Source organism: Rhinatrema bivittatum, chromosome 2 (assembly GCF_901001135.1).
Source record: "Rhinatrema bivittatum chromosome 2, aRhiBiv1.1, whole genome shotgun sequence".
NCBI classification, from domain to species: domain Eukaryota; kingdom Metazoa; phylum Chordata; class Amphibia; order Gymnophiona; family Rhinatrematidae; genus Rhinatrema; species Rhinatrema bivittatum.
In genome coordinates, this window is record NC_042616.1 from 406,819,958 (window position 1) to 406,833,930 (window position 13,973).

General features: G+C 47.8%; 1 protein-coding gene across 1 annotated transcript in view; it reads left to right on the forward strand.

Moving 5' to 3' along the window:
- TMPRSS6 (transmembrane serine protease 6) overlaps nucleotides 1–13,973 on the forward strand; it is a 176,144-nt gene that overhangs the window by 134,533 nt on the left and 27,638 nt on the right. Inside the window, exon 15 of the mRNA XM_029590066.1 lies at nucleotides 10,793–10,961. Within this exon, the coding sequence (XP_029445926.1) occupies nucleotides 10,793–10,961 (169 nt within the window). The remainder of the gene's footprint in view (nucleotides 1–10,792; nucleotides 10,962–13,973) is intronic.

Below are 13,973 nucleotides of genomic sequence, written 5' to 3' on the forward strand. Positions count from 1 at the left end.
GTTATTTAAGTTATTTGGTGGGGGATTTAATTTAAAGGGTCGGGGGTGGGTTTTAGGGGGTTTTAATGTGCCGGTTTTTTCGATTTTTCGATTTTTTCGATTTTTAACGATTTTTTAACGATTTTTCACGATATTTTACCCCCCCAAACGGCAACAATACGATTCCCTCCCCCTCCCAGCCGAAATCGATCGTTAAGACGATCGAGGACACGATTCACATCCCTAATTTTCGCATGGAGACCTTGAGGATGGTGGTGGCCGCTGTGCGCAAAGGGGAGTTTTTCGCGTCCTTAGACCTCACCGAGGCGTATCTCCATATCCTGATCTGTGAGGATCACCAGCAGTATCTCCAGTTCAAGGTACTGGGTCAACATTTCCAGTTTCAAGCTCTTCCTTTTGGCCTGGCGATGGCTCCATGTACCTTCACCAAGGACATGGTGGTCGTGACGGCATTCCTGCGCAAGGAGGGAGTCCTTGTTCACCCGTATCTATACGACTGGTTGATTCGAGTGAAGTCACGGAAGGACTGTGAGATATCAGTCCAGAGGGTGATGCTCACCTTGTAGTCACTCGGCTGGGTCATAAATGTCCAGAAAAGTCACTTGGAGCCCACTCAGTCACTGGTTTACTTGGGAGCGCTTTTCGATACCTCCCAAGGCAAGGTTTTTCTGGCATTGGACCATGTGATGAAGTTGCAAGATCAGGTCAGGGCCCTTCTTCAGAGGAAGGATCCTACAGTTTGGCATCACTTACAAGTCCTGGGATCCATGGCCTCCACTTTGGATTTGGTCCCATGGGCATTCGCTCATTTGCAGCCATTGCAGTGTGCACTGTTGTCGGGGTGGAGCCCAGAGTCAGAACAATTCCAATTACCATTGCCTCTGCTTCCAGAGACCAGAGTCAGTCTGTCGTGGTGGCTTTTGCGCAGCAACCTGGAGCAGAGGGTAGATTTTGACCCGCTGAATTGGGTGGTTATTTCCATAGACGCCAGTCTGTCAGGCTGGGGAGTGGTTTGCCTAAACAAATCCGCTCAAGGTCTCTGTCACCAGTGGAGAGATCCTGGTCCATCAACCACCTCGAGATGAGGGCTGTCTGATTTGCCCTGCAAGCATCCCATGGATTGAACCTGTGACAGAATATAAAGTTGTTCGCAAAACCCATACAACATGCGAGTCAGATCATGTTGTTTATGCTATTGTATGCACTTGCCCCAAGGTTTATATCGGCAGAACCACTAGGAAAATCAGAATTCGTCTGAATGAACATAAATCTAAACTACATACTGAAACTTTGACAGCGCCTATTGTTTCACACTGCGTGCAGGCAAATCACTCTTTCTCAGATTTGAAATGGACTATTTTGGATCAAGTCCTGACATCCCCCCGCGGGGGTGATTAGATTAGGCTTTTAAACAAGCGAGAAGCCTTTTGGATTTTCACATTGAAGTCTCAAGCCTCAGCTGGGTTGAATGAACTATTAGATTGGAATTCTATTTTATAGTTTGGAACATTTGTCCGAGCGCCGAATGAAGAGTGTTGCTTTTGATTGGTTGTTTCAACGTACACGTTACAGAGCTCGTTGGAGATTGGTCATGCAGCTAGTCTAGCACCACGTTTAAAAACGACGCATCCGGTAGCTCAAAGCGTTGTCAGCCTCGGATAGAGTCTAAGAACTCACGCTTCAGACCTAGCAGGCAACGGCTCAACATCCACCGATAAAATATCGCAAGAGGACCATTTCCCTGATCTTTTCAATATTCGACCTCAGGCCCAACTCATTCAATTCCGAACATATATTCTCCTAAATTATTTTGTTGTTTAAATTGTACTCTCCTTACTCCGTTGAAGTTATTTATTGTTCTCATTAAGTTATTTTATTTTATTTTTCCAAGTTAAATCTTCCCTGTTCTCTGTAAGACATTATTCTACATTCTGTCAATTTTATTGTTACAATGTAAACCGAATTGATTAGTAACTTTGTTGCTAGAACTTCGGTATATAAAACTGTTAAATAAATAAATAAATAAATAAAATGAAAGGTCCTTGAACGGGCCTGAAACGTGGCTACGTCGGTGACCCTTCAAACCATCAGATAAGTCGGGGTGTTGTATGAGCTTATTCTTAAGCCATTAGAGACTGCCTATCATGCCTATCTAGGTTGTTTCATAAGCGTTTCAATAGTTCCACCTATACCCTTCGTTGGGATCATTTAAAAGGCTGCTGGGAGTGTCAATTTGAAACAGTTCATTGCGGGAGTGATCTCATTCACCTTGATTAGTAAGACAAATATTTTATATAGACACAAAAAAGTTTTTTGTTTTTTTTAAACAATTTTCACTTAATGTTTTCACAGGTTGATGGCTTACACTGGATGGAGGAGGTCCGTTTATGATTATATTTCACAATCATATTACCCCGGTGGGGATTTATGATAATTGTATATGAAACGTTCCTCTCCTTCCACAAAAATTTTTCTGGTAATACTTATTAATATTTGTGAACCATATTACTCTTTTTTGAGAGCTGAAATTCAATAGAGCGAAGGGATACATTTATTGTGAAGGATTTACTTTGTGGTTTTTCATGTGCTTGTAGAAATCCTTCTTAAATTGTTTTGGTGCTCATTGATAGTATTTAGGCTTTTAAACCTACCATTGCATATCGGCTTAAGGCTATTGGTTCAACATGTATATCTAAAGGTCATCCAGTGTCTGGGGATTTGAGGGCTCACTTGAAACATTCTCAGGTGACCTCTTGAGCCGAGGCTCAGCTGGTATCTCCAGAGGAGATTTTCAGGGCAGCTACTTGGGAGTCACTGCACACTTTTGCCAGACACTATCACTTGGATGTCGAGGCTTCGGCTACCATAATCTTTGGTGAGAGTGTTTTGAGAGTGGGACTCTCCAGGTCCCAGCCAGTATAGGGGTACTTGGGTACATCCCTGGAGTCTGTACTGATCTGGGTATGTACAGGAAAGGAATATTGGTTCGTACCTGCTAACTTTTGTTCCTGTAGTGCCACAGATCAGTCCAGAGACCCACCCACTGAGGCAGGGAGAGACAGCCGCTCATTCTGATGGTTAGAATGTAATGTAGAGTTGTTAGTGTCTTTCCATGCTCTTTATTTATTTTAACTTCTGGGATGGAGTTTCCAGTTGGTTACAGCATCACCTTCCTCCTGTTCAATGCTGTTTAAAGTTTTTAGTGTGGTTGTCATCTTGGCTTGGGTACAGATCGATACTGAGCAACTGCAAAATACACATTAGGTTATATAGCAGTATCAGTAAAACTTTCTCTGTCTCCATCTGCTGGCAGGGAGGCAAACCCCAGGAATCTGGACTGCTCTGTGGCACTAAGGAATGAAAATTAGCAGATAAAAACCAATTTTCCTATTAACTCCTATGATAAAAAGAGTGCTAATTTCTACTAGGGATGTGAATCGTTTTTTAACGATTAAAATTATCGTCCGATAATTTTAATATCGTCTTAAATCGTTATAGAACACGATACAATAGAAATTCTAACGATGTATCGTTAAAAATCGTTAAATCGTGTTAGTGCGCACTAACAGGAGTTAGTGCGCACTAACTCGAGTTAGTGCGCACTAACTGAAAATGATACAAATTGACACTTTCCAGGTCAGTAAAGGTCAGTTAGGAATGAATATGTGTTCCTATTGGCTGGCTGCCCTCTTATCTATTGATGTTAACCAGGTTCCCACTGAGGTGATGGTTGGGGGGATGGGAAATGGAAATGGAAACTCAGGAACACTAACAGAAAATGATACAAATTATTGACACTATCCAGGTCAGTAAAGGTCAGTTAGGAATGAATATGTATTCCTATTGGCTGGCTGCCCTCTTATCTATTGATGTTACCAAGGTTCCAACTGAGGTGATGGTTGGGGGGATGGGAAATGAAAACTGTTGGTAGTTGACAAAAAAAGTAATGTGATCAGTCAATATGACTAGAACCTGTGCCCTATTCCTGATACCAGGGGTGTTGTGATCTTCCTGCACTCAGTGCCCTATCCCTGATACCAGTCTGAGACAGCTCCCTCCCTGCATTACTAGTGAGAGGCTGGCTTCACAGACAGGGGGGAGCTGCCTGACCCTCACTCCTGACTTCCCCCATGTCCCAGCTAGTGAATGGTGTGTGGGTGAGGGTGGGGGGAGGATGGTGAAGTCTGAGACAGCTCCCTCCCTGCATTACTAGTGAGAGGCTGGCTTCACAGACAGAGGGGAGCTGCCTGACCCTCACTCCTGACTTCCCCCATGTCCCAGCTAGTGAATGGTGTGTGGGTGAGGGGGGGAGGGAGGATGGTGAAGTCTGAGACAGCTCCCTCCCTGCATTACTAGTGAGAGGCTGGCTTCACAGACAGGGGGGAGCTGCCTGATCCTCACTCCTGACTTCCCCCATGTCCCAGCTAGTGAATGGTGTGTGGGTGAGGGGGGGGAGGATGGTGAAGTCTGAGACAGCTCCCTCCCTGCATTACTAGTGAGAGGCTGGCTTCACAGACAGGGGGGGAGCTGCCTGACCCTCACTCCTGACTTCCCCCATGTCCCAGCTAGTGAATGGTGTGTGGGTGAGGGGGGGGAGGATGGTGAAGTCTGAGACAGCTCCCTCCCTGCATTACTAGTGAGAGGCTGGCTTCACAGACAGGGGGGAGCTGCCTGACCCTCACTCCTGACTTCCCCCATGTCCCAGCTAGTGAATGGTGTGTGGGTGAGGGGGGGAGGAGGATGGTGAAGTCTGAGACAGCTCCCTCCCTGCATTACTAGTGAGAGGCTGGCTTCACAGACAGGGGGGAGCTGCCTGACCCTCACTCCTGACTTCCCCCATGTCCCAGCTAGTGAATGGTGTGTGGGTTAGGGGGGGGGGGAGGATGGTGAAGTCTGAGACAGCTCCCTCCCTGCATTACTAGTGAGAGGCTGGCTTCACAGACAGGGGGGAGCTGCCTGACCCTCACTCCTGACTTCCCCCATGTCCCAGCTAGTGAATGGTGTGTGGGTGAGGGGGGGGGGAGGATGGTGAAGGCTGAGACAGCTCCCTCCCTGCATTACTAGTGAGAGGCTGGCTTCACAGACAGGGGGGAGCTGCCTGACCCTCACTCCTGACTTCCCCCATGTCCCAGCTAGTGAATGGTGTGTGGGTGAGGGGGGGGGGGAGGATGGTGAAGTCTGAGACAGCTCCCTCCCTGCATTACTAGTGAGAGGCTGGCTTCACAGACAGGGGGGAGCTGCCTGACCCTCACTCCTGACTTCCCCCATGTCCCAGCTAGTGAATGGTGTGTGTGGGTGAGGGGGGGGGAGGATGGTGAAGTCTGAGACAGCTCCCTCCCTGCATTACTAGTGAGAGGCTGGCTTCACAGACAGGGGGGAGCTGCCTGACCCTCACTTCTGACTTCCCCCATGTCCCAGCTAGTGAATGGTGTGTGGGTGAGGGGGGGGGGGGAGGATGGTGAAGTCTGAGACAGCTCCCTCCCTGCATTACTAGTGAGAGGCTGGCTTCACAGACAGGGGGGAGCTGCATGACCCTCACTCCTGACTTCCCCCATGTCCCAGCTAGTGAATGCTGTGTGGGTGAGGGGGGGGGGGGGAGGATGGTGAAGTCTGAGACAGCTCCCTCCCTGCATTACTAGTGAGAGGCTGGCTTCACAGACAGGGGGGAGCTGCCTGACCCTCACTCCTGACTTCCCCCATGTCCCAGCTAGTGAATGGTGTGTGGGTGAGGGGGGGGGGAAGATGGTGAAGTCTGAGACAGCTCCCTCCCTGCATTACTAGTGAGAGGCTGGCTTCACAGACAGGGGGGAGCTGCCTGACCCTCACTCCTGACTTCCCCCATGTCCCAGCTAGTGAATGGTGTGTGGGGGAGGGGGGGGAGGATGGTGAAGTCTGAGACAGCTCCCTCCCTGCATTACTAGTGAGAGGCTGGCTTCACAGACAGGGGGGAGCTGCCTGACCCTCACTCCTCCGGGGTATTGTGATCTTCCTGCACACAGTGCCCTATCCCTGATACCAGGGGTGTTGTGATCTTCCTGCATGCAGTGCCCTATCCCTATTAATACCAGGAGTGTTGTGATCTTCCTGCACGCAGTGCCCTATCCCTAATACCAGGGGTGTTGTGATCTTCCTGCATGCAGTGCCCTATCCCTGATACCGGGATGTGTGCAAGAAGATCCCAACACCCCTGGTATTAGGGATAGGGCACTGTGTGCAGGAAGATCACAACACTCCTGGTATTAATAGGGATAGGGCACTGTGTACATGAAGATCACAACCCCCCTGGTGCCAGGGATAGGGCACTGTGTGCAGGAAGATCACAACACCCCTGGTGTCAGGGTTAGGGCACTGTGTGCGGGAAGATCACAACACTCCTGGTATTAATAGGGATAGGGCACTGTGTGCAGGAAGATCATAACACCCCTGGTGCCAGGGTTAGGGCACTGTGTGCGGGAAGATCACAACACTCCTGGTATTAATAGGGATAGGGCACTGTGTGCAGGAAGATCACAACACCCCTGGTATTAGGGATAGGGCACTGTGTGCGGGAAGATCACAACACTCCTGGTATTAATAGGGATAGGGCACTGTGTGCAGGAAGATCACAACACCCCTGGTGCCAGGGTTAGGGCACTGTGTGCGGGAAGATCACAACACTCCTGGTATTAATAGGGATAGGGCACTGTGTGCAGGAAGATCATAACACCCCTGGTGCCAGGGTTAGGGCACTGTGTGCGGGAAGATCACAACACTCCTGGTATTAATAGGGATAGGGCACTGTGTGCAGGAAGATCACAACAACCCTGGTGCCAGGGTTAGGGCACTGTTTGCGGGAAGATCACAACACTCCTGGTATTAATAGGGATAGGGCACTGTGTGCAGGAAGATCACAACACCCCTGGTGCCAGGGTTAGGGCACTGTGTGCGGGAAGATCACAACACTCCTGGTATTAATAGGGATAGGGCACTGTGTGCAGGAAGATCACAACACCCCTGGTGCCAGGGTTAGGGCACTGTGTGCGGGAAGATCACAACACTCCTGGTATTAATAGGGATAGGGCACTGTGTGCAGGAAGAGCACAACACCCCTGGTGCCAGGGTTAGGGCACTGTGTGCAGGAAGATCACAACACTCCTGGTATTAATAGGGATAGGGCACTGTGTGCAGGAAGATCACAACACCCCTGGTGCCAGGTTAGGGCACTGTGTGCAGGAAGATCACAACACTCCTGGTATTAATAGGGATAGGGCACTGTGTGCAGGAAGATCACAACAACCCTGGTGCCAGGGTTAGGGCACTGTGTGCAGGAAGATCACAACACTCCTGGTATTAATAGGGATAGGGCACTGTGTGCAGGAAGATCACAACACCCCTGGTGCCAGGATTAGGGCACTGTGTGCAGGAAGATCACAACATTCCTGGTATTAATAGGGATAGGGCACTGTTTGCAGGAAGATCACAACACCCCTGGTGCCAGGGTTAGGGCACTGTGTGCAGGAAGATCACAACACTCCTGGTATTAATAGGGATAGGGCACTGTGTGCAGGAAGATCACAATACCCCTGGTGCCAGGGTTAGGGCACTGTGTGCAGGAAGATCACAACACTCCTGGTATTAATAGGGATAGGGCACTGTGTGCAGGAAGATCACAACACTCCTGGTATTAATAGGGATAGGGCACTGTGTGCAGGAAGATCACAACACCCCTGGTGCCAGGGTTAGGGCACTGTGTGCAGGAAGATCACAATACCCCTGGTATCAGGGTTAGGGCACAAGTTCTAGTCACATTGACTGATCACATTACTTGTTTTGTCAAGCTACCAACTGTTTCCATTTCCCATCCCCCATATACTGTCAGTGGGAAGCTTGGTAACATGAATAAATAAGAGGGCAGCCAATAGGAATACATATTCATTCCTAAACTGACCTTAACTGACCTGAAAAGTGTCAAATTGTATCATTTTCAGTTAGTGCGCACTAACTCGAGTTAGTGCGCACTAATCGGAAAAAACGATTTTTAACGATTTTTTAACTAAAAAATTGTGCCTAACACGATTTTCTTGCCCTGCCACACGATTTCTATCGTTAAGATGATATGGAAAACGATTCACATCTCTAATTTCTACTGCACATTTTTAGCACACTTTTAATTCATGAGCTCCATAGGAAGGTGAGTTCAATTGTTGTAGTCCAGGTTAGTTTCATTTTACATTTAATAAAATATGGAACAGAATAGCCAGGGCACTTACTGGGCATTTGAGGAAGCCTAGATTCCTCCTGTGGAAAAGAGCATAAAGGCAGAGGTGCATGATTTTAAGGACTTGATTGAACAAGACATATCAGGTTCTTCCCTCCTCCATATAAATTTTGAGTCAGGACAAGAGAAGAGACAGGAAATCCTCTCTTCCAAGAGGTCAGGGCATCCCAAATCTGTCCTGGTGTCTCCAACAAATTTACCCCCAAAGAGACAGGCTCCAAAATGGACGCTTTCGAAAGTACCTCCCCCTCTGAAATATCTGCTATACTTAAGAAAATGCGACCCGCTACACACCCCTCTGACATGATCCCCTCCAAAATGTTGCTGACAATCCCAGACAGCATTTCCCAACCACTAGCTGATATCATCAACACCTCCATGTCCACCGGAGATGTTCCCACCCAGCTCAAATTAGCCATAGTAAAACCCATCCTTAAGAAACCGAAACTTGACCCTTCCGATTTATCCAATTACCGACCCATCTCCAACCTCCCCTTTGTCGCTAAAGTCCTTGAAAAAACAGTTAACACTCAACTGTCAAACTACTTAGACCAGCACCAGATTCTCTTTCCATCTCAACACGGCTTCAGAAAGCGCTTCAGTACTGAAACTTTACTACTCTCCCTTACCGACCTCGTCATCAAAGGCTTTGACAAAGGTCACACATTCATCCTGGCCCTATTAGACATCTCCGCAGCCTTCGACACTATCAACCACTCTATATTACTCGACAGGCTAGCCGACATTGGCATCTCTGGGACCCCACTTCGCTGGTTTAATTCATATATAAAGGACAGACACTACAAGGTAAAAATTGAAAACCATGAATCCGAGCCAATCGACATCACAAGGGGCGTACCCCAGGGCTCCTCCTTATCATCCACACTCTTTAACATTTACCTCCTCCCCCTCTGCCAGCTTCTCTCAAATCTCGGCCTCCCACATTTCGTCTATGCTGACGATGTACAAGTGCTTATCCCCATCACCGACTCCATCTCCAACGCCCTAAAAAGATGGGACAGCGCCCTCTCATCCATCAACTGTCTTCTCACCCAACTCAATCTAGCCCTAAATCCTAACAAGACTGAACTCATGTTCATCTCATCCCAACCCATCAACCACGTACCCACACCCTCAGCCAACACCCCTCCTGCTCCTCCAGTCCTCTCGCAATTTGTAAGAGACCTAGGTGTCACTCTTGACCCGCAATTCAACCTACAGAAATTTATTTCCTCCACCATCAAAGACTTTTACTTCAAATTACACACCCTCAAAAAACTCAAACCTATTCTGCACCTCAATGACTTCAGAACAGCCCTACAAGCCCTCATTTTATCTAAAATAGACTACGCAAACGCTCTACTCCTAGGTCTCCCGAAGAACAGCCTTGCCCCCCTGCAGCTACTTCAAAATGCTGCTGCAAGAATATTAACAGGCACCCGCAGAAAAGATCACATCACACCTATCCTCAAACAACTTCATTGGCTCCCCATCACAGCCAGAATTCAATGTAAAACCCTCACACTTATTCACAAAGCCATCTACAATCCAGATATGCTCTGGTTCTCAGAATATCTACACATCCGTTCCTCCTCCAGACCTACCAGAGCACCCTACACAACAAACATCAACACACCTTCTCCTAAACTCTTCCACCTAACAACCACCAAACAACGTGCTCTATCCCTAGTTGGACCCTCCCTATGGAACTCCATGCCTACCCACCTTCGCCTTGAAACCTGCACTAAGAAATTCAGACAGAACCTCAAGACCTGGTTGTTCACCCATTCCTATGCATGAGCCCCCCTTTCCTAATGCGCCTTCTCTTCTTTACCCCACCCCTCCCCTCACCCACCTAGGCCCCCCATCAATTTCCCCTCTCCTAATTCTCCTCTCCCAATTTTTAATGTACATTATCTATACATGTATTAACTATAATTTTCATGTACGTTATTTATAATGGTATTTAATTATGTTTTTGTGTTAACCTACATGTACAGCCTATCCTTGGTTTCCCGCACCTTTTAACCTCCCTCCCCTTTCCTTCCCGCCCCCCCTTTTCACCCCCTCCCCAGTTTCTATTATCAGTTTCATTGTAAAGCCCTGTTGGCTACTTATTGTTATATGGAAACCGATGTGATGTTTTCTTAACGAATGTCGGTATACAAAAACTTTCCAATAAATAAATAAATAAATAAATAAATTGTTTGATGAGTTTTCAAGAGATCCACTATGAATATGCATGACATATGTTGAGGACCCAGTGCATACAGATTTATCTCATGCACATTCATTATGGATCTCCTGAAAACTCAACTGGCTGGAGGGGTCACCAGGTCAGGTTTGGTAAGCCTTGTTCTAGATCATATCTCCTTCTAGGAATCCTGGCCCACAATGCTTCAGTTCATTAAAGACTTACAGATCCAGTCTTGTGTATAAGATTGGGTGGGTACATGCATTTGTGTGAATGTATGGGGGAGGAGAGCTGGCTACCATTCAGGTTCATATCTCTAAATTCTCTTGTTCTTGTTCCAGACTGTGGGCTTCAATCTCCAATGAATAGAATTGTAGGTGGGGTCTTATCCGTGGAAGGGGAGTGGCCATGGCAAGCCAGTCTGCAGGTTGGTGGGCTCCATTTGTGTGGAGGGTCCTTAATCTCGGATCAGTGGGTAATCACTGCTGCTCACTGCTTTAATGAAGACAGGTAAGCACTACAGAGGGGCATGCTGCATTGGTTTTGCCTTAAAACTATTGCACATTAGTGTATGTGTGTTCACAGCACTGGTAGCATGCACAAATTAGCTTGTGTACTTGTGATAGTATGTAATGCATATTAATGCTTGCAATAGCATTTAACGCAGTTTAGTACACTGGTCCATTATTTGACAATCTGCACTCAGCATTCTGATTGACCAAGTGTAGAAAAAAAACCAAAGAATTCAAATGTTCCAGTGTCACTTAGTGGTTAGCTAAAGAACAACACTAGCCTGCTTTCAGTCAAAAACAGTTTCTACAATACTTGGCTTATGCTTTAGAAGTAAATGGGAGAAATAGAGGAGCTGGATTGGAAAGAATATGGAAAGTGGGCATTCAGAGGGAGATCAAAAATTGCAAATAAAATCAGGCCTTCCCCAGTATTCCCTAAATTGTTTGTTCTCTCGCTGGATTTTTACTCACCAGTGGAAAGGAAAGTGGCTGCCAAAGGATGTGGTTAGTGCAGTTAGTGTAGATGGATTTAAAAAAGGTTTGGATACGTTCCTGGATGAGAAGTCCATAAACTGCTAATAATCATGTAAATTAAGGGAATAGCCACTGCTATTACTGGCATCAGTAGCATGGGATCTTCTTGGTGTTTGGGTGCTTGCCAGGTACTTGTAGCCTGGATTGGCCACTGTTGGAAACAAGATGCTGGGCTTGATGGACCCTTGATGGACCCTTGGTCTGACCCATTATGGCAACTTCTTATGTTCTTATTGTAACCCTTCCTTAGTGTACGAATCGGATACAGAGGGGACATAAAGTTATTTATAAGTTCTTTGGGTCAGGGACCCTGGCTAGCTTTTTCTTCTCTTCCCATTCCATGGTGTAGGTCCTTTGGACTAGGGGTGGAAAGGAATCCTCTTGGTTCCAGTACGGGGTGGCTGGAGTGTTTAGCTGATTTTCCCTCGTTGTACAGAGTGCTGTGCATTGTGTGCCTAACAAACCAGACTCAGATCACGTAGGCAGTGTCCAAAATAATACTTTACTGATACAGTTTCGTTGAATGGCACAGTTAAATTTGGCAAATCACACCACAGTCTCTGCTGTACTTTTTCCAATTACAGCTCCTTTCTCTATCTGTCCATTAGCCAAGGATCCATCCACACTACTGGATTAGATTGTGCAGTGGTCCCTCTAGGCATGGCCCCCCCTTGGCTGGATGGGAAACGCCTCCCGATGGCACAAACTTTACTGTCTCTATCTCTCAGGGCTCTGCCAGACACCAGATGGGTGTTCTCCCTTGAATGTAGATCTTTTACTCACAGTTAGATTAATCTTCTGGTGAGATCCCAGGTGGTAGGAATCCGTGGTGGACTGCAGGATTTGCCAGTCCCCTCCCAGATGTTGAAAAAACAAATCTTCTTTCCCCAGCTTAGATGATTAGATAATCAAGAAATCCTCTGCAGTGGGTCACTACACCCCCTTCCTCACTGAGGCTCAAACGGAGGGCAAATGTTTCCTAAACATATCAGTGCGCGTTAAATGGGCATTAAATGGGCGCTCATGATTGAGTGCCCGCCCACTTAACACGCACCAATCCACTTTCCCGGGCACACAATTTAATATTTAATTCCCTGTTCGTACCCGGATCAGTCCAGACCGTGGGTTGCGCCTCTTGTCCAGCAGATAAAGACAGACTAAAACTGAAAGGGTATCCTATATCAGGACAGAGCCTACCCTGCAGCCCTTCAGTATTTGTCTGATGGATCAGCTCAACCTGTGGTTCCCTGATCTCGGCTAGTCAGCCCCTTCCCTGTTGGGTACTTTCCTTTCTTAGGATCAACCAAGTAGTAATTTCTTTCAAATTCTTAAAAAAAAATAAAAAAATTTGTGACTTGGACTCTGTCTATCTTTTTCTATCAGGAGACAGGTCTGTCTCCTGGCTCTTGTGGGGCTTAGGGGGGGCTTGGTTCCTTATGTTTGGCATAGCCTAAGCCCTGTTTCTCTACCCGGTGATCCTCTGGGGGATGAAACTGGTAGTCCAGTCCCTCCCCCCCTTACCTGGCTGCCTTGGGGGCTCGGAACCCCTCCTGCATTTGGAAGGCATTTGCACTGTCTTCCAATTGAAAAAAAAAAAGATAAAGTATTTCCTGAAATAATCCACAAGCCGGCAGCCAGGGTCCTGTGTACAGGGGAGTGTGCAGGGTTCAATCCTCTGCCTCCGCTCCTGTCGGCAGCAAAGTTTTTGAAAATCAGCTGATTTCTGCTACGATCATGGCTCCTCTTCACAGAGCATGCCGAGATCACATTGCTGCATAGCTTGTGGGGAGCCCTCAACGCGTCTTTCGCGCGAGGGGCTCTGCTCTTCTTATTTGCCAGGTGAAGAAGTTCCCTCCTCGGCAGCGCTGACAAAATCAGCCCGGGGTTGTGTTTCTCAACGCATGGCCAGGCCGTTCCCGGGTCGGCAAACCGCGGGAACGGCGGTCATTTTGAGGATTTCAGCAGCTCACAATTCGGGGCTGCCTGTCGCTGAGGAGTCAAATTTTGTGGAGTCTCCCCCTGATTTGAGCCCTGTGCGGCCCCAGGATGTGGTCCCTGACCCCCCCTCCCTCCCCCTCTCCGGCAAGGCTAGGCCTCGTTTTTCATCGGAATTTGTGCTTCTCATGAAAAAAATCCTATTTGGCCAGCTTGCAGGAGGAGGAGGACCCTTCCCTCGGCCCCCTACCGGTCAAACTCCCACGGCCAGCTCCTCCACCCACTCCTACGGCTCCAGAGGGACAGGAGTCGGTCCGGGTGTGGGTGGTGCTGGGGGCCCCTCCCCCTCCTGATCCTCCGACTCCCCTGGTTACTCCGGATCAGGATCCAGGTTTGGAATTGGCGGGGACACTCTCCCCCCGGAAGGGGATGATCCCCGGGTTCTTCATATGTTTCAGAGGGAGGAATTGGAACACCTCATCCCTTTTGTTCTTCAGGAGCTAGGGATTGAGGGGCCCCCGGCGGATCCTCTGACTGCTGC